The sequence below is a fragment of the Callospermophilus lateralis genome, chromosome 16 (genome assembly GCF_048772815.1).
Source record: "Callospermophilus lateralis isolate mCalLat2 chromosome 16, mCalLat2.hap1, whole genome shotgun sequence".
In the NCBI taxonomy this organism is placed as follows: domain Eukaryota; kingdom Metazoa; phylum Chordata; class Mammalia; order Rodentia; family Sciuridae; genus Callospermophilus; species Callospermophilus lateralis.
In genome coordinates, this window is record NC_135320.1 from 28,517,703 (window position 1) to 28,536,350 (window position 18,648).

An 18,648-nucleotide genomic window follows, 5' to 3' on the forward strand; every position below is an offset into this window, starting at 1 on the left:
ACTCTAACACATAGACACAGGCAACAACTTTCCCAATAAGACCCCTAAAGCTCAGGAAATAATGCCAAGAGTTAATGCATTGGATAGCATCAAATTTAAAAGTTTCTGCATAGCAAGGGAAATAATGAAGAGAGAACCACAGAATGGGAGAACAACTTTACTAGCTACTTTTCTCACAGAGGATTAATATCCAGAATGTATAAAGAAACCCAAAAAAACTAAATAGGCAAATAAACTAAACAGACAATTATCAAAAGAAGAAATAAAAATGGCCAACAAATATATGAAAAATGTTCACCATCATTAGGAGTTAGGAAAATGGAAATCAAAACTATACTGAGATTTCTTCTCACTCCAGTCAGAATGGCAGTCATCAAGAATACCGACAATAATAAATGCTAAAGAAGATGTGAGGAAAAGGAACACTTTTACTTTGTTAGTGGAATTGTAAATTAGTACAACCACTATGCAAATCAGTGTGGAGTTTCCTCAAAAGACAAGGAATGGACCACCATAGAGTTCAGTTATACCACTCCTTAATATTTAGCCTAAGAATTAGAGTCTGTGTACTAGAGTAATACATGTTTATATCTGCACAATTCACAAGAGCCAAACTATGGAACCAGCCTGTGTCCATCAACAAATAACTAGATAAAGAAAACATTTTACATATATAATGTAGCTTTTACAATATGTGTAGCTAGCTTTATTTAGCCATAAAGAAAAATGAAATTACATCATTTGCAGGAAAATGGATGGAACTTGAGAACATTATATTAAGTGAAATAAGCCAAATTCAGAAGGTCAAGGATTGTATGTTTTCTCTCATATCTGGAAACTAGAAAGTATAAAGGGAAGGAAGATGGGGTTGGGGGGGTGGATCTCATGAAAATCAAAGGCAGATCAGAAAAGTAGAGGAAAGGAACGAGGGGGAGGAAAGAGGGGAGAGAGATGGGAAATTATATTGGCCAAATTATATTGTTATATTGTGTGCATGTATGAAAAAGTAACAACAAATCCCACTACTATGTACAACTATACTGCACCAATAAAAATATGGAAAAAATAAATAAAAATAGGCAACTATGATAGTATGTGGCAGTTCAAATACGTTAACAGTAAACAGGTTTCTGAAGGTTGTTGAAGAACCTAAGAATCATCTCTAAAGCAATACAGGGAAGCAGTTCAGAACCTGTCCTCCATAGCCACATTGCCTGGTTTGTCTTCTGGTTTATTCCTTATGACTAGTGTGGTACTGAGTACATTCTTATTGTTCCAGCTCATTATCTGCAAAATGCCTATAGTAAACATTAATTATTGTTATATTCTGATTATCATAATTTTGATTTATTACCTCATTTTTATAGAAAAAAATATTTTCCAATTTTTAAAATATGACCTGGAAAATCCAGTTTTAAGTAGTAATTATGATTTGAAATAGTAATTTAATGACAAGCATCTATTAATTGCTAATTATCTGCCATCCATATGCTGAACTTTTATATGGAATATTTTAATATTTATGGCATCTCTAAGATAGATATTCTCGTGTACATTATATATGAATAAAGTAAGGATTAGAGAAGATAAGAAATTTGCCTAAAATCACATACTTAATGGTGATTCATACCTAAGGTCTCCCTGTCCTCAAAATCCACATTCTTGATGGTACGCCACAGTTGCTCTGAGGGTTACCTATGTTTGTTCTTAAGTCTTGTGTCCTCCTTTTTGCTAACCAAGTATTTCAAAATTCTATTTAGTTGAGCTTCTTGATTTTAGCCCTGCCTGTTTCAAGCTTTATTTAAGAACAGTAAGGCCAGGGTGTTAATCACGGGGTTCCCAGCATCTTGATATCTCAGCCTGTGTGACATCATATGTTTAAAACTCAGGGCTATGTGATAGTATTTTGCTTTGTTAACTACCATTATTGACAGAAATGGTAATATTGTACCATTAGGATTTTTTAAAAAGAGAGTCATGTCAAGGTGACCATTTGCCAATAATTACTGTGAGGTACAGAGAGCCAGCTGTGTGAGGATTCCAAGGCCTGTTGACCATTTAGTTGACAAACACTTGCATATGAGGATATTCTTTCATTGCCAAATTACAGATTTGAATATTCCAAACCATGCATCATCATCCAACCATTGATATCTTAAAATAGAAATCTAGATCTCCCAGCTGCCAGGTTTGGCCAAAAATACTTTTAGAATAATAATGCAGATTCTCGCCATTAAGTGAGTGTTAACTACCATGGATAGCACATTTCCATCAGCAGAGTGCTGTTTTCTTGGAGGCATGGAGCAGTATGTCCTCTGGGTTTTTTCTTTTTTTTTTCCCCCTTTTGTCAAGTTTCACTGTTCTTCATTGTGTAGCTTATATAATTCGGCAGTTCTGGCACTGGGGGTTATACAACTCAATGAAAGAAATTGGAGAAAAATATTTCAGCAGAGTTTTCCCTTTGGGGCTTATTTTCATTCGAAATGAGTAGTTTGTTGTTCAAATCACAAATATCAAAGGGTCCATTGCCTTGAGGGTATTTACCATTGAAACTGAAAAAAAAAAAAAAGGATTAAATTCTTTGCTAGGTTGAAAGTAGAAATGATCCCTTGTAGTTAAAGAAAAGCCATCATACATTAAGTGTGTTGCTCTTCCTTTTTTGAGATTAACTGTTTGATCCACATTATTTCATGGCCAAATTAGATGGAACTTGTATGCATAGAGACCACTGTACAGGCAGGGCTGAATCTCAGTGGCTAGGGAGGATGAGGCAGGAGGATTGCAAGTTCAGAGCCAGAGCCTCAGCAACATAGCAAGATTCTGTTTCTAAATAAGATATTAAAAAGGGCTGGGGATGTGTCTCAGTAGTTGAATGCCCTGGGTTCAATCCCTGGAAAGGAAGAAAGGAATGGAGGGAGGAAGGGAGAAAGGGAGAAAAAGAAACCACTGTACAATTGCTTTTCCTACTACCTAACTCTTTGCATTTATCACTGGGGGAAAAAAAAGTCTGGAATTCTGTTTTCTGAGCTTTAGAGCAGCTGGTCTGATGTAAACAAATAACATCACACATAAATTTGCCTTTCTTCATATTGCACTTTTATTACAGCTGGAGAAGTGCCCAGCTATACTTTGCCAGTGATGTGACAGAGTGCATAGGAATGATTGATTAGAATAGCACTCTCTGTCATTTTCCTCCACACTATGGTTCTTATTAATTAAGAAATCCACTGTGTATGAATAACTTCACCTGGACAAAAATAGGACTTATCCAGTAATACATTAGTGGTTCAACATTTCTTTCCATGTGATTAAATATTTGAATGTTTTCAATGGATTGCTTTTGAAATGAAATGGATTGATAAAGAAGTAAAAATGTCACATTTACAGTGGAATTAAGCGGTAAATTAAGAGGATTAGCAGTTTTACATAAAACTAATATCATGGTATAAAGAAGTGCTAAAAGCAATTCCTTAAGCTTAACATAATAGTTTAATCTTATTTTTCAATGTCAAACTTTGAACTTTTGGGATTCTAGTGATATTTTCACAAAACAATGATGGGAATCCAGAATTTGACAATTATGATTTAAAAGTGAACTTTTTAAATGAGATCCCACAATGAGAAGAAAATTAGTTTTGCTGTCAGCACCGATATTTTGGGCAAGCTTCTCCCCCCACCTGAGCCTCACTTTCTATACCTCTAAGTTTAGAATAATTATCCCAGTTCCTTTTCAATTCCAAGATTTTAATGAGGCAAACAAAGCAAAATATCAACTAAACAAAACCACCACGTTGGATGTTTCTGTGTGCTATTTAGGTGTGCAGCCTTACTAAATTGAGATCATAGAATGCCATATGATGCCAATTATGGCAATAGAGCAAAAGAACAAAATACCTTATATTCTTTGAGTTATTTCAAACTAAAAGGCCATTTGTTTTCTTTCTCCCAGCAAAATTGGTGAGTTTTCAGTATTTATCAATATGAAAAACAAAATGACTACACATTGGCATTTTATCTGTGACCCTCTTTGGGAACTCACAGTACAGTGTTTGATATCTCAGAATAATTGCAAACTGAACCTGTAGACTGGTATTCCATTTGGGGCTCGAAAATGTTTAATGAGGTAGCTCATGATCTGTGTTTTAACATACTTATGCACAGATCAATGGCGTATACATAACCACATTCATATCTGCTTGAGTATCTGTTCATCAAGCTATTTGTTTTTATATATACTCAGGAAGTCTCCCAATCAGGTTCTTTCACCCGCTTGAGATCAATGACTTTGGGTTTCTGCTCAGAGATGTCACTTCTTTAGGATTTAGTTCAGCACACTCTGGGAATCCAACCTGGTGTCCCCCTTATACCTCCTTCTGACTGATATATCCATTGGCCTTCCTGCCCATCTGGACTAATCTAAAAAAAAAAAATGGGTTTCATTTGCCATCTGAGTGCTTACAGCCCTCAGGTTGGGTCTTCTGGCAATGTAGCCTGTATTTTCTTCTTTCTCTCAGGTGAAGAAATCCTTTTTCTCCCACTCTCTAAAAAAGAGCAAAATTCAGTTCTATAAGACTCCTCTCATGCTCCAGTGCAAGATGCCCCTTATTGTATTTTTTTCTTTAGAAAGGAGAATGACACTAAAAACACCAAGGGTCAATGGCCAGACCATATATAAAAAGAGAGTTGTAGCCCGGGAACCTGCTGAGGAAACACATCTGCTGTCTACAACCAACAGCCAAGGGAACCAGCCTGCTCTACGTCAGACTTGTAGGAAGCCAGACCACAATCTCTAGTAGCAACCAAGGAAGCTGAATAATAACTTCTGTAGTAATCAGCCCCAACTGACTAGGATTTAATTAATAAATGACAGCTGCCCTGATTTTTGTCTACAGTCCCAACTTAACAACCTGAGCAAACTAAATATGCAGTGCACCCTTAAATCATCACATAGGAGGTCCCACCACTGTTAGCTGTCTCCAGCCTCCTCAGGCCAACAGCTTCTGTGGAGGGCACAACCTTCCCTTTCTGCTAGTACAAAAACTGCCCACTCTTCCTGCCTTTGAATCTTTGCCAAAACACAGGTGACTGTGTCTGACTTCTTTGCTGCAGCAAGCTTAGAGTAAATAGCCTTTGCTTTTTCTCATTTGAGTGGTCTTGGTTTATTTCCACAATGAGAAATGTCCGCTGCTTTCTTTGATCTTTATATTCAAGCTTGGAAAAACAAGGAGAGCTGATCAAAATGCATCAGGACCAGTGAGAGATTGTTCCTTTAATGCTGCTAATTTCCTTAGAGGTTTTATTAAAATTACTGCAAAGAGAATTTTCTGGGAAAGCGTTGTGCTTACTGCAGTGTTTGCTCTGATTCTGTAGCCTCAGCTCCTCACTCAGGGGGATGACCCTACCCTGGGGTACCATTTCTAAAGCAGGATGCATGGCTGCCTCTGTTCTTAGCATGCTGGAGAGGCACATTTTGGCTAGGATTTAAGCAATCTGATTTTATCTCTGAAAATTAAGATATGTAATGCCTAACATAATTAAGATAAAATAATCTCTCAAAATCAAACTATATAATTTCTAAAATAGTAATGAATTACAAGCATATTCTTAGTCAGTTAAGTACAATTTGGTATTGTATTGATGTGACATTTTAGCCATTCATTTGCACTTCAATTTTATGCATAAATTTTGCCCACAGTAGTCTTTAATGATGTCCCTTCCCTTAACGTAGACTCAGGACCTGTCAAAGTACCTACATATCTCAGGAATTTTCTGTCAACTGCCAATTTCTATGTGATATTCATTCCGTTTTTCTTACAGCTAATCAAACATAGTTAAGCCGTGATCTCGCTTTTATTACTCTCAGCCCTCTGAGTTCTTGTATGATGTTTGCACACACGTTAAAAACCTTTCCCCATAGCCATGTTTTATTTTGCTCCTATAAATTTACTTTTGCCCATGTTGATGTAAATTTATTTCTGGTCCTCTTCCATCTGCTGTTTGCTTTCTTAGCTGGAGCTGGTTCTAATTTGAATCTGTTTTTAGTATTATGAGCTGAATTATGTCTCCCCCAAACTGTTGAAACCCTAACCCCCGCCCCAGGACCTCAGAATGTAACTGTATTTGGAGACAGGCTTTGAAGAGGCAGTTAAGAAGAAGCCGTTTAAAAGAAGCCATTATGATGGGCCCTAATCCTACCTGGTGGGAGTCCTTATAAGAAGAGGAAGTTTGAAATCACAGAGAGGTACCAGGAATGCATGCCCACAGAGGAAAGGCCCTGTGAGGACCCAGGGAGAATAAGGCCATCTGTAAGCCCTGGAGAGAGGCTTCAAAAGAAACCAAATTTTCTGGGCTGAGGTTGTGGCTCAGTGGTAGAGCGCTCACCTAGCACGTGCGAGGCCCTGTATTCAATCCTCAGCACCACATAAAAATAAATAAAGATATTGAGTCCAACTACAACTAAAAAATAAATATAAAAAAAAAAAAGAAACCAAATTTTCCAGCACCTTGACCATGGACTTCTGGCCTCCCAAATTGTGAGAACATAAAAGTGCTGTTGTTTAAGCCACTCTCTCTGTGCTGTTCTGTTACTCTTGGTTTAACCAGTTAATACCATTGGTGGCTTTCATTAGTAGTCCTCCTCATTTAGCAGTGTGCCACACTGCCTCAACAGAAGTGTCCCTTCTTAGAAGAAAATATTTAAAGTTCAGTTAAACCAATTTTGATTGATTAGAACAAAATTAAAGTGACTTTTGGTCAAGCTTGAAGCATTATAATCATTTTATCATCACCTAAGCATCTCATGGAATTGGGGTTTACCAACTAAAGGGTACAAGTAAAGAATATAGCCCAAGAGGCAAAAAGAAACTAGGTTGACAGTAAATCAATACACAGATTAGAGAGTTTGATTCAAAATGTGAAATATGATGCTGAAACTATTTCTTCACTGCTCACTGGCACACACACTCTCTCTCTATCTCTCTTCCTGTCTCTCTCTCTCTTGCCTATTTATCATGTGAAATATTACTTTGAGTTCAGTGATCTTTTAAAGATGTATTTGAGAGATTGATAAAGGACTTTGCAGGCATACAGTTGTCTCTAAAGTCCACTAAGAAGTTGAATTACATATTATAAGATCCTTCTAGTCTAGAAATAAAAAAGATAAACAGGAAAAAGCAGTTAGAAATATATAGAAAATATAAGTAAAGAAGAATTAAATGAAATTAAATGTATGCATTTAACATATCCATATGTAAAACCCTCACTTTAAGTGACAGTAAAAAAAATAAAAATGGAACAAACTTTTTTAAATGGTGGGAGAGAGACACCAATAGATGAACAGTGTCTGTCATTTTTTTTTTTAAATGCAAACCACAATTATCTGATTTGTCAGTTCCAAGAAAGCAGAAACCAGAGTCATCGAAGAGGGGATTCCGATGAAGGAATTTAAAGTATCCAGGATTATTAACCCTGAAGAAGTTGCATGGCTTCAAAGAATAGGGCTGTCTGTACTGACTTTTTAGGGTCCCCAATAAAAAAAATCTGGCTTGACAATGTGGCCATCAATCACAGACCCTGCCATTTCACACAAGATGACTAATGGCTCATTCATTTTTATAGAACTGTTACCTAAGCATCACCAAGGATTGAGGAGATCTTTAGAATAAACAACAAAGAACAAAAGAAACAAAAGAAATGCTGTAATTTAGGGAAACAGAAAATACAGGAACAAAGGCAAACTTGAAATAATACCTCGAAGGTACTCAGAGCAATAAGAAGGGATAGTATACCCATAAAACAAGAATAGAAAAAAGTAGCAAGAATACAAAGGGGAGCCAACAAAGACCCAGAAAGCGCTCTTGGGATTTGCAGAAATAAAATTTATTAGTGTTGTTAGAAGCTATGTCAGGAAAAGCCACCAGAAGGAAAAATAAAAAGGGAAAGATGAAAAATAGGAAAATTAGAGGCTCAATGTAACATGTCCAGAATACAAATAAAAGCAGTTGAAGAGAGAATAGGGGGAAATAGAGAAGACAATATTAAAGAAATAATCCTAGAAATTGGCCAGGGGAAAAAAAATGTGTATTTCCATGTTAAGGAGCACCAGTGGGTATTCAGTCCTTATACTAAAACACGTTGCCATGAAATTTCAGGATTTCAGAAAGAGAAAAAATTTAAATTCTCATTATTTTCATCATGGCTGTGTAGTATTTGCATATAGCACATGTCCTCTTGGCACACTTAGTCTTCTCACCTCTGAGGGAAATTTTTTAAATGAGAAATTTAAAGCACAGCATTAGGTACCTTACCCAAAATTACCAGTTTAATAAGTGGCAAAATCTGACTTTTAGAGATTATTACCCAAACATATATGAAGATACGAATTGGTGTCAACATACTTTATATTTAATCAGAGATATGAAAAATTATGCTGTATATATAATAAGAATTGTAATGCATTCCGCTGTCATTTATTTTTTTTAAAAAAATCAATAAAACATTTTAAAAAAAGACATCCTCTAGAAGGACCAAAAAGGAAAAAAAAGAAAAAGAAAGAGGAACCCAAAAGATACCATCTTTCCCAATAGTAGCACTAAAATTTGCAATGCAATACAGCTTTGCTCTCAAAGTTAAAAAAGACATGGTTTTGGGCAATGATTTTTAGTTATGACCCCTAATAATAATAATAATAATAATAATAATAATAATAATAATAAAAAATATGCAGGTCTGTGTCAAACTAAAGGTTACTACACAGCAGAGAAACCAGTCAACAAAATGAAACGGCAACCAATAGAATGGAAGAAGATTAAAATTAAACATCTGAAAAGGAATTCCTATCTAAAATGTGTAAGGAACTCTTGCATCTCTATAGCAAAAAAAAAAAAAAAAAAAAAAAAAAATCTGATTTAAAAATAGGCAAAGGACCTGGATAGACATTCTTCCAGTGGCCAATGAGTTTATGAAAAATGCTCTCCATCACTAATCATCAAGGAAATGCAAATCAGAACCACAGTGAGACATCACTTCACACATGTTGGGGTGGCTACTATGAAAAATAAGAGGTAACAAGTGTTGGCAAGGATGTGGAAAAAAGAGAACACTTTACACTGTTGGGAGGAATATAAATTGCTACAGTCACTGTGAAAAATAGTGAGGAGGTTCCTCAAAAAAGTAAAAATAGAACTGCCATGTGATTCAGAAATCCTGCTTCTGGATATATATCCAACAGTAATAATTCAGTATCTCAAACATATGTCTACACCTCCCTGTTCACTGCAGAATTACTCAAAATAGCCACAATATGGAAATAACCTATATGTCACAGATGAGTGGTACATACACCCAGTGGAACACTATCTAGTCAACATTTATGAAGGAGGTGTTGCCATTCACAACAACCTGGATGAGCCTGGAGTATATTCTAGGCCAAACTCAAGACAGACAACTACTGTGTGATCATAAATGTGGAATCTTAAGAAAGTCAAAGCAGAGAGTAGCACAGTAGGTGCCATGGATAAGCATGGTAAAATGGGGAGATGTTTGCCAAAGAGTACAAACTTTCGCTTGTAAAAGGAACACATTCTAGGGATCGAAGGTACAGTGTGGATAGTGAACTGTGTTAATTATTAATTTGATTATGGCAATCATTGCACATTTTATACATGTAAAAAAGCACCACATTGTATACTTTGAATATATTCAATCTTTATTTTTTATTTTAAAAAATAAAAATAAAATGATAATCACACTATATAACAAAAAAAATTTAATAAGATTTTAAAATTAGGTAAATAAATTTACTACCTGAACACCTATCCATTCATGGTCAAGCTTTCAATCACATAAGAATAGTTTCAGATGTTTTCAGAAATGCAATTTTACCAGTCATGTGTTCTTTCTCAGAAACTAGACTTTAATAGTTAGAGATCCCAATACCAGAGGCCAAGGCAAGTTCTGTGAAGCCCAGAGAGCCACTGTTTTACATTATAGTAAAGCATGTTATCTACTGGAGGGTCCATTTAGAAAAACAGAAAAAGAAAGAAAGTAATAGACTACATGATGTCTTTAGCAAAGGGTCAGAATACAGGTGCAGTGGCCCTTATCAAGAGTCTGGAACCAGAAGTATTTCAGATTTGGGGATTTTATTTGCATATGCATGATGAGATATCTTGGGGATGGGACACAAATGTGAATTCAAAATATATTTATTTTTCATATGATAATTTTATATGTTATTTTAAATAATTTTCTGCATAATACATTTTCATGGTATAATGTTTTCCTCTTCCTACAAAACCTGTTCAGATTTTAAAATATTAAGACAATGAGGTTCACTCACTCGACTTGAGTTGAGTTAAATGATCAGACATGCTCGACATGCATTTTTTAAATTCTCCCTTTTTTTTTTTAGTACAGTTTCAGAGTTGGTGAAGAAACAGTGTTGAATTTTTTAAAAACTGCATGTGAAACAAAGTGTGATCATTTACAACTCAAGTCAAGTGTGAGTGATACCTCATTGTCATAATATTTTAAAATCTGAATGTGAATTTACCCCGATGAATGAAAGATTTGAGAAATGAACTGTAACACAAGGATAGAAAAGAGGGAAAAGAGAAAGGCATCAACTTGTTAGATCGTTAACCTTCCCTGGTAGGTGGAGGATGATGTCTAAAATTAATAAACAGAGAATAGTAAAGCCAACAAATTATTTAGATATAATCAGTTAAACAATAGAAGAGATATTTAAAAGAACCAGCTGGGAGTTAGGCTCAGGGATAGGGAAGAATTGAATAAAAAACTTTAAAAAAACATAGATATTTAAATGGAATAAAAAAACAGGAGTAAGAAAAATAGGTAAGTAAGAATGATTTAGGCTATGATTTACTTTTCTTAAGAATGTTGTCTTTTGTTGCTTGTTTGTTCTTTTTGTTTTGGTTGGGTTTGGCTTTCTTGGTGCTGGGGATTGAACCCAGGGCTTTGCATGTAAGCGTGAGCTACGCCCTCAGCCCCAAAAGAAAGACTTTCTGCAAGAATTCAATTTTAAGAAAGGATTTCAAAAATAGGAGTTAGATGAATTTGGCATTGAAAAGAAAAGTGAACCATCAAATGGTATGAGTCAGCTGTCTGGGAAGATGAGGAAATGGCTCTTACCTGAACAGCGAATTGGGATTAAGGCCAGTTGAGGTGCATTATGGTATTTAGTAGGGCTTGGAACTGGGAAATCAATTTATGGATGGCTAGAGTGCCAAATATAGCGGAGGTTTAACAAAACCGTGGGCCACTGTAATAACAGTCAAATCTGGTTTCTAAGTTATGTGTAGCCACAAGAAAAAATATGCTTTAGAAACTTTAGTCTTCCCAGCTGAAATGCCAGTGCTATTAGTTTCTCTCTTCAGTTTTAAGAAACAGGTGAATTTAGGGTCAAGGAAATCATATTTCAAGGTAGGCCTTTAAAACCGTAGGCATTGCTGGCTTTGTGTAGACATTTAAGTTTTTGCTGGAATTTCCTACCCAAAGGCATTCCTTGCCATCTCTGAAGACTAAATACTATTACCGTGGAAAAAAATTCATATTCCCTCCCTTTTCACTCTCCACCTCCTGCACACATGTAGTCTGAATTTTTTTGTGTGTCTCCCCTCCCTCAAATTCACATGTTGAACTCCTAACCCACAAGGTTATGGTTTTAAGAGGTAAGGTCTTTGGGATGTGATTAGATCACAAAGGTGAAACCCTGCTAAATGGGAGTAGAGAAGCCCCAGAGAGCTGCCTTGCCCTCTTCTACCATGTGACTCATGGGTGCAAAGACATTCTCTGTGAACCAGGAAACAGTCCTTCACCAGACACCAGATCTGCTAATTCCTTGATCTTAGACTTCCAGGCTCCAGAACTGAAAATTAAATTTCTGTTGTTTATAAACCAGCCCCTCTACACTGTGTTATCACAGCAATCCCAATGGACTGACACACATGGCATACTGTGTAATTAGGTTTGGTCTTTAATCTCCTGTCATGATCTGTATTTCATTAAATGTGGTTCCTTGGTGTGTGGTTAAAAACATTTCCCAGGTTTCATCCCAGATTTTTCGCTAAAGTCCCTGTGTGTGATTGCAAAGTTGAAAAATACCCCTGAGTAGAGTCATTTACTTTGGTCGAAAAAGTGTTTACATTGAAATGCTTAGAAAAGCATGATTGTTGTTACCACTACATCATTTTTCTTTATGTCACCAAGTTTCATTGGTCCTCTCTTTTGGGTCACTCAGTTTCCCCACTTGTCCTTGTCAAGGATGTGAGCTGTCTTTGAGTTGCACCCATTGCACAATGCAAGCTGGAAGCACATGTCTCTCTGAGCACCTCAAAAGTACCTTCTCCTGATGGGTGCATAGAAAGCTGTGGGACCCCACAGTTGTTCCCACACCCTAGAGGGGAACAAGGCCTGCAGAGCCCAACCCAGACTGAAACTTAGACTGTACCTCTTCCACAAGATCCTTAGGAATGACCAAGAGGGCAACAGCAGGGTGAGTCTACCTGGACTGTTAAGCTCATTCACCACTCCAAGAGTCATTTTGTCATCTCTAAAAAAAATTTCCATGAGGTTAACAGGACAGATCCTTCCAACTATAAAATTCTATGACATAGTATTGAACTCAAAAGAGAAAATAATGAGTAACTGTATTAATGGAAATAAACTAGAAAACTATGCATTGCTGGGATAGTTTATTAGCCAGGGTTCTCCAGATGAACCGAACAAATAGAATGTATATATAAGAGGCAATTGTTTTATATATTCAGAAGCTGGGTAATCCCACAGTGGCTACTGCCCTGCTAGAGAGCCAGGGAACCAGTTGCTGCTTGGTTCAAGAAACTGTAAGCCTCAGCACAAGAAAGAGCAATGATACAGCCCTAGTGTGAGACTGAAACCTGGCGAGTTACTGATGCAAGTCTGCATTCAAAGGCTGCAGTCTGCTTCCACTGGAAATGGAAGCAGCAAAATCTCTCCTGCTCAAGAAGAGTCAATCTCATGGGAATAACCTCCTCCTGCCTTGTTCCATCCAGGCTCCCAGCCTATGGGATGGTACTACCCACACTCAGGGTGGGTCTTTCCCTTTCAGGTCACTGACCCACATGCCAATCATCTCTGGAAACACCCACTCAGAAGTGTGCATAACAATTTTCTAGGTGTCTGTCAATCCAGTCTAGTTGATTACTCAAGATTAACCATCACAGGATGGAGCACATCTGTAGTACAAGTATTTGAGGTCAGGTACTGGGGGGATCCTTCTGCATTCATTTTCTCTTTTGCACCTGTTTCTGTCATCCAACACCTGTGCCATTCTTAAAACAAAGGAAAACCCAAAAGTTGTTTTTTGGGTTTTTTTTTTTTTTCATCAGTAGTACCTGTGGAAAAGTACCTTGGGAACACTTCCCAGGGAGGCTGAGGGTAAAAGGTGCAGGAATGACATTTCACATTAAAAGACAGCCTATTCTTAAGTAATAAAGTTTAAATTGTGTTGAGTGATGCAGTCACTTGAACATTTCCCCTAGGGTTTTGTGCCCTATTTTAGTAACAAAAAAAAAAAAAAAAAAAATCAGCTCTTTCCAACCATGCTCTTAAAATCAGCTTTCAAAAGAACTGAAACTTCTAAAATTCCAGGAGGGAAGAGCTTGCCCTTATAAGGTGCCAATAACCTCATTTGAAAAGTAATTTCATGTGTTAGAGAGGTAATTCTCTCCTTGTCTGTGTGACAATTTAACAAGACTCTAACAGATTTATCTAGCAACTTGAACAAGTTACAATAACAGCAGTGAATTGGCAATTTAGGTGCATTTAAGAAGATCTGAACATACTGCAAAGTCCTGGAGTGCATTTTTTTTCTTTTCCATGATCTTGAGGTTCTTGAGAAAACCATGAAATTCTCTCAGTATGGAGACATGCCAAAGTGAGGACTTTTGAGTGTCTATTTGAACTGCCATCGTGGACTTCCTAGTTATAAACTTCCTACACACACACACACACACACACACACACACGGAAACTCGTTGGTGGACTGAGTGCTAACTAAGGACAAATGACCAGCACACAGCAGGAGGGTGACGGAAGGAGCAGATGTAGGTGTTGACACTAATGGGTGGTTTTCACAGAAATAGAATTATAAAATCAATCTCTAATCAAAGTTTCCTGCTGTACAATATTTTAAAAACCCTAATAGTTTCACATAACACAAAAAATTTCCCTTGGTGTTAGAAGTGAAAATAACAACAAATCTACTTTTAAAGATGTCAGTTGGCTTTATTTGTAATTCCAGAGTCAGATGGCAGCCTGCATTCAAAATTATATAGAATGTTCCACCCCTGTGTAGCCAGAGAAAAGGAGATCAGATACAGAATATAGAAGTGAGGTGGAGACAGGCCTATTGGTTACAGCTCATGTCTGTCTTCTTTGAATGTTGTCTGAGTGGTTGGCCATTGGTGATTGTCTAAGATGCACTTACTTTCTGAGAGGTTACAGTCTGTTTCGTTTAGGTTACAGTGCACTGTGCATGGACAAACTTTGAGGCCACGCTTAAAGCACGAATAGAGGCAGCTTCAGACCAAATTCCACACTGACTTGGCTGAGGCTGGCATCATGTTTTCACACAAATATGAGAAAAGCTGTTTTTTGGAGTCCTCAATCACCCTGATTTCTTTTTACACTTAATCATGAATTAGTAGAACATGAGGTAGTAAAAATGCTTTATACACTGTCTTTGTTTTACTCAATTATAGTTCATTTCACTTGACTAATGCAAAAGATAGAGAACTATGTTTTACAGGGCAATTTAATCCATTTTTGAAATTTTTATTCCTCATGACTGATTAGTTCTAATCTCCTACTCTTAAGACATTTATCATGTCTGGCCCCCAGATTCTTACTGAAACCGGCTAGTGTGTTCCTGTCTGCAAATGCATATCCTCAACTATTTTATCCACTTCTCCTCTCTTATAGAAATGATTGAAATAATTCACATTTCAAAATCCTGGTTTATCTGTACATCTTTGTCCCTTTCTTACTGTAGGAAAGCTATTTTTATTCTTTTCTTCTGATAGCAGCTCATCTCAGTTGGCTACCTAGATGCTTAGCTCTGCCTGCATGCCCCCACCACTCCCATGCCAGCCTACCCCTGACTGGCAGCACAGTGTGATGGGGGGAATGGCCTGGAGGATCTCCCACCAGATCTACCTGCTCCCACCTGGCCACTCCCAGGGTCTGGCAGTCAGAAGTCCAGGCTAAGGCTAAAGCTGCCTCCTAAATAAGAAGTCAAGGAAATATTTTTTGTTTGTCTGAATTCTAAACACTAAGGCATCTATTTGTTATGTTTTTCTGTTAATCTTATAATGATCAAATGCTCCAGTGGCCACTTTTCCTATGTCTTTGAAAGTTCAATATTTACCATGTTGAATGGCAGCTCTGTAAGGGACTCTATAGAAAGGTGAAATTATATGTGTGATTTGTAATCCAATTCTCTTGTTAGGTTATGGATTTTAAAATAATAAATAAATAAAAAGAAATCAACCTTTTGGCAAATCTTAAAGCAAATAATTATGAAAGAAGGAATTGTTTTCTGGGGTTTCTAGGAATTTTTGAAGTGTTTATTCTACAACAGCATTTGGTTCAGAAAAAATATTAAGAGGTTGTTTTGTTTCTTTTCTACATCCGTGATAAGAGGTTCTAGAAAAAAATGAAATAAGCAATCTAGATGAGAGCAAAAATGTCATTATTTGATTAAATAAAAAAGATACCTGAGAAGTATTATAAAATGTTCTACCAGCCATATTTTCAGTCCAATGAAAACAGAACCTTCCTTCTAGACTTTAGAAAGAAACTGGAAGTTAATCCGTGATGAAGGACTTGCAGTGATGGATAAAGCCAAAGGTCTCTTCCTGCCTGAAGATGAAAACCTGAGGGAGAAGGGTGACTGGAGCCAGTTCACACTGTGGCAGCAAGGTGAGCTCTTGTCTTCTAGACTGTTCTCTGTAACCTGTTTTATCTTAGGAACATCCCTGACCTTCATTTGCTTCTGTAAAATATAGATGATGCCACCATGGTGAGAGATGTTGGGTAAGCAACACAGTGAGTGACAAGACAGTAATAACTACAGAGTTCTTCAAAAATATAAATGTTTCACATTCAACTTCATAATTCTTGAGCTTAATCCACACCCAGGCACACAGCTTCAATATGTGTGGTCACTGAGTTAATATGTAAATCTATCTTTAAAATGAGGAGATTTGAACTTTAAGGTTCTCTCCAGTTCTCTTGGAAAGTCAACTTAACCTCTGTGAAAAATAGTCATATAAAAGTAAATCCATTTGGATGATCAAACAGCATGTGATGCACATGTTTAGCGACACAATCAGTTTATATTAAAGGACAAATAAGGACAGTGGCTTATCTCAATCATGCTTTCAGAATAGTTCCTATGTAAGAAGAACTACTTCAGTAATATTTTTGAGAATATGTCAATTAAGAGAGAGATCACATGATTTCAAGTAACTCTTATCAGCTTTCTCCAGCACGATTTTTTTTTTAAGGGAGCTATATGATCCATATGTGGGCAACATGCAAATTTCTCTGTGGTGTGTCACTAAAATGAATTAATTCTATTAGCACTTAAGCATTCATCTCATACTTCAATTTCATTAATATTTTTTATGCTTCAAGCTTCCCAGGGCAGTGCTTCAGAATAGCATGCATCCTTAAGTAACTTCCAAAAATTTACCAGAGAAAGGTGCTCGGATAAAGTAGAAATATGCAAAGAATTATGGAGATGTAGGAGGATTAAGCAAGGAAGAAAATAATAGAGAAAATAAGTTGGCTGGAGACAACATTTGACTTTTAAATTTTTACATAGTTTCCTTGTACCTGATTTTCCATGAACTCTCTACAATAATTTCCTATGTTTTTTACTTTATTAGTATCTTTGTTAAATTCTTCCCATGCAGTGAAATTTGAATTTGCATGTTCCTTTTTCTTTCCTAACTGTAACAAAGTTCTACCTATCCTGATATTTTAAAAAGCTCATAAAATTGCTTCTCACAGTATTATGGTTTTTTAAATTTCTGCTGGCATATGCTTTCTTCCGTGTTTTGTGTTGTTGTTGTTGATAGTGGTGGTGGCTTTTTAAATTGTTCTTTTAAACCTTTTGATTGGAACTCCTTAGTGTATTTATTTTCATTCTTTCTTCTCTGCTAATAGAGGCATTAAGGCTATGGACTGATTGATAGATGTACCTTTGGATTCATTCCATAAACTGTAATGTATGGTGTTTTTATTTGAGATTTTACTAAAAACAGATTGCATTTCTGTCCTGATTCACAAATAGTTTAGAGGTGTGTGTGTGTGTGTGTGTGTGTGTGTGAGAGAGAGAGAGAGAGAGAGAGAGAGAGAGAGAGAGAGAGAGAGAGGGAAATGAGCATGAGTTTTAATTTGTTGGAGTTCCTCCATCTTTTAAAAATTAATTTCTAGTTTTATTATCACTTTAAAAGAATATAAATCACATAGTTTCTATCTTATGAAAATTTATGAAGGTTCATTGTGGGCTTCTGTTTGTGGTTTTGGACTTTGAGAAAGAATCCAGGAACAATTTTCTGAAAACAAATTAGCAGTGCAAAAAGAGTAATTTTGAAAGCAAATAGTGTCATAGCTTGCACAGAACTAGGAGGAATCTCTGAAGGTACTTGCCATACCAGGGGCTGAGGCTAAGAAACAAAAGAGGCTGTCTTGGGATAGAAGGAGAGGAAGAAGACATGGGGAAGGGAGGTGGCAGGACAGGGTGCTACATCAAGAGCCCAAATTCAAAGAGGCCAATGAATATTTGGCTAAGCGAAGACTTAAAGGTTGTCTAATTTAATTAGGAAAGCATAGTGCTGGGTAGTTAAAGTCCATGAAGCTGTGACTGGGTGAGTTTTGTTTATATCCAAATAGGAAGCGAAATCATGGTAGATCTCTGTTCTCCACTTGAATTTTGTCCTCCTCGATACGTTGAAGCCCAACTCCCAGTGTGTCTGCATTTGGAGATATGTCCTTAAAGGAGGTAGTTAAGGGTATAGGAGGTCATAAGGGTGGGGGTCTGATCAGATAGGATTGGAAGAGGAAAACATACTAGGGATATGCATACACCGAAACAAAGCCACATGAGACACAGAAAGAAGTCTGCTGCCTTCTGTAGCCAAAGGAGAGGCCTCAGAAAAAACCAAACCTGCCAACATCTTGATCTTGAACTTCCAGCCTCCAGCACTATGAGAAGATAAACTTCTGTTTAACCACCCAGTCTGTGGTATTTTGTTATTGCAGCCCAGCAGACTAATGAATTGAAGAAAAAAGATAGATCAGCAAATCTAAGTAATAAATATTTCTTCACAAATATGTTGTTTAATCACTATGTGCAGAGCTGGGGTTGTAGCTCAGTGGTAGAACACTTGCCTAGCATGTGTGAGGCCCTAGGTTTGATCTCTAGCAACATATATACATACACATACACACACACACACACACAAACTAAATTGCTATGTGAATATCATGGAACAGCTATTTTGCCAGCATTTTAATAATTGTCCCAAGCAGTGACTAAAATATAGAGTTAGTAATTATTACTCAGTCACATTTTCTAGA

The 18,648-nt window shown here is 36.7% G+C and overlaps 1 protein-coding gene across 6 annotated transcripts in view; it reads left to right on the plus strand.

The window, feature by feature from the left end:
• The window catches only part of Asph (aspartate beta-hydroxylase), a 208,121-nt gene that overhangs the window by 166,186 nt on the left and 23,287 nt on the right, over window positions 1-18,648 (plus strand). For all 6 annotated transcript variants that reach the window (XM_076836295.1, XM_076836296.1, XM_076836297.1 and 3 more), the window contains one exon: window positions 15,846-15,981. In XM_076836295.1, coding sequence (XP_076692410.1) covers window positions 15,846-15,981 — 136 coding nt within the window. The remainder of the gene's footprint in view (window positions 1-15,845; window positions 15,982-18,648) is intronic.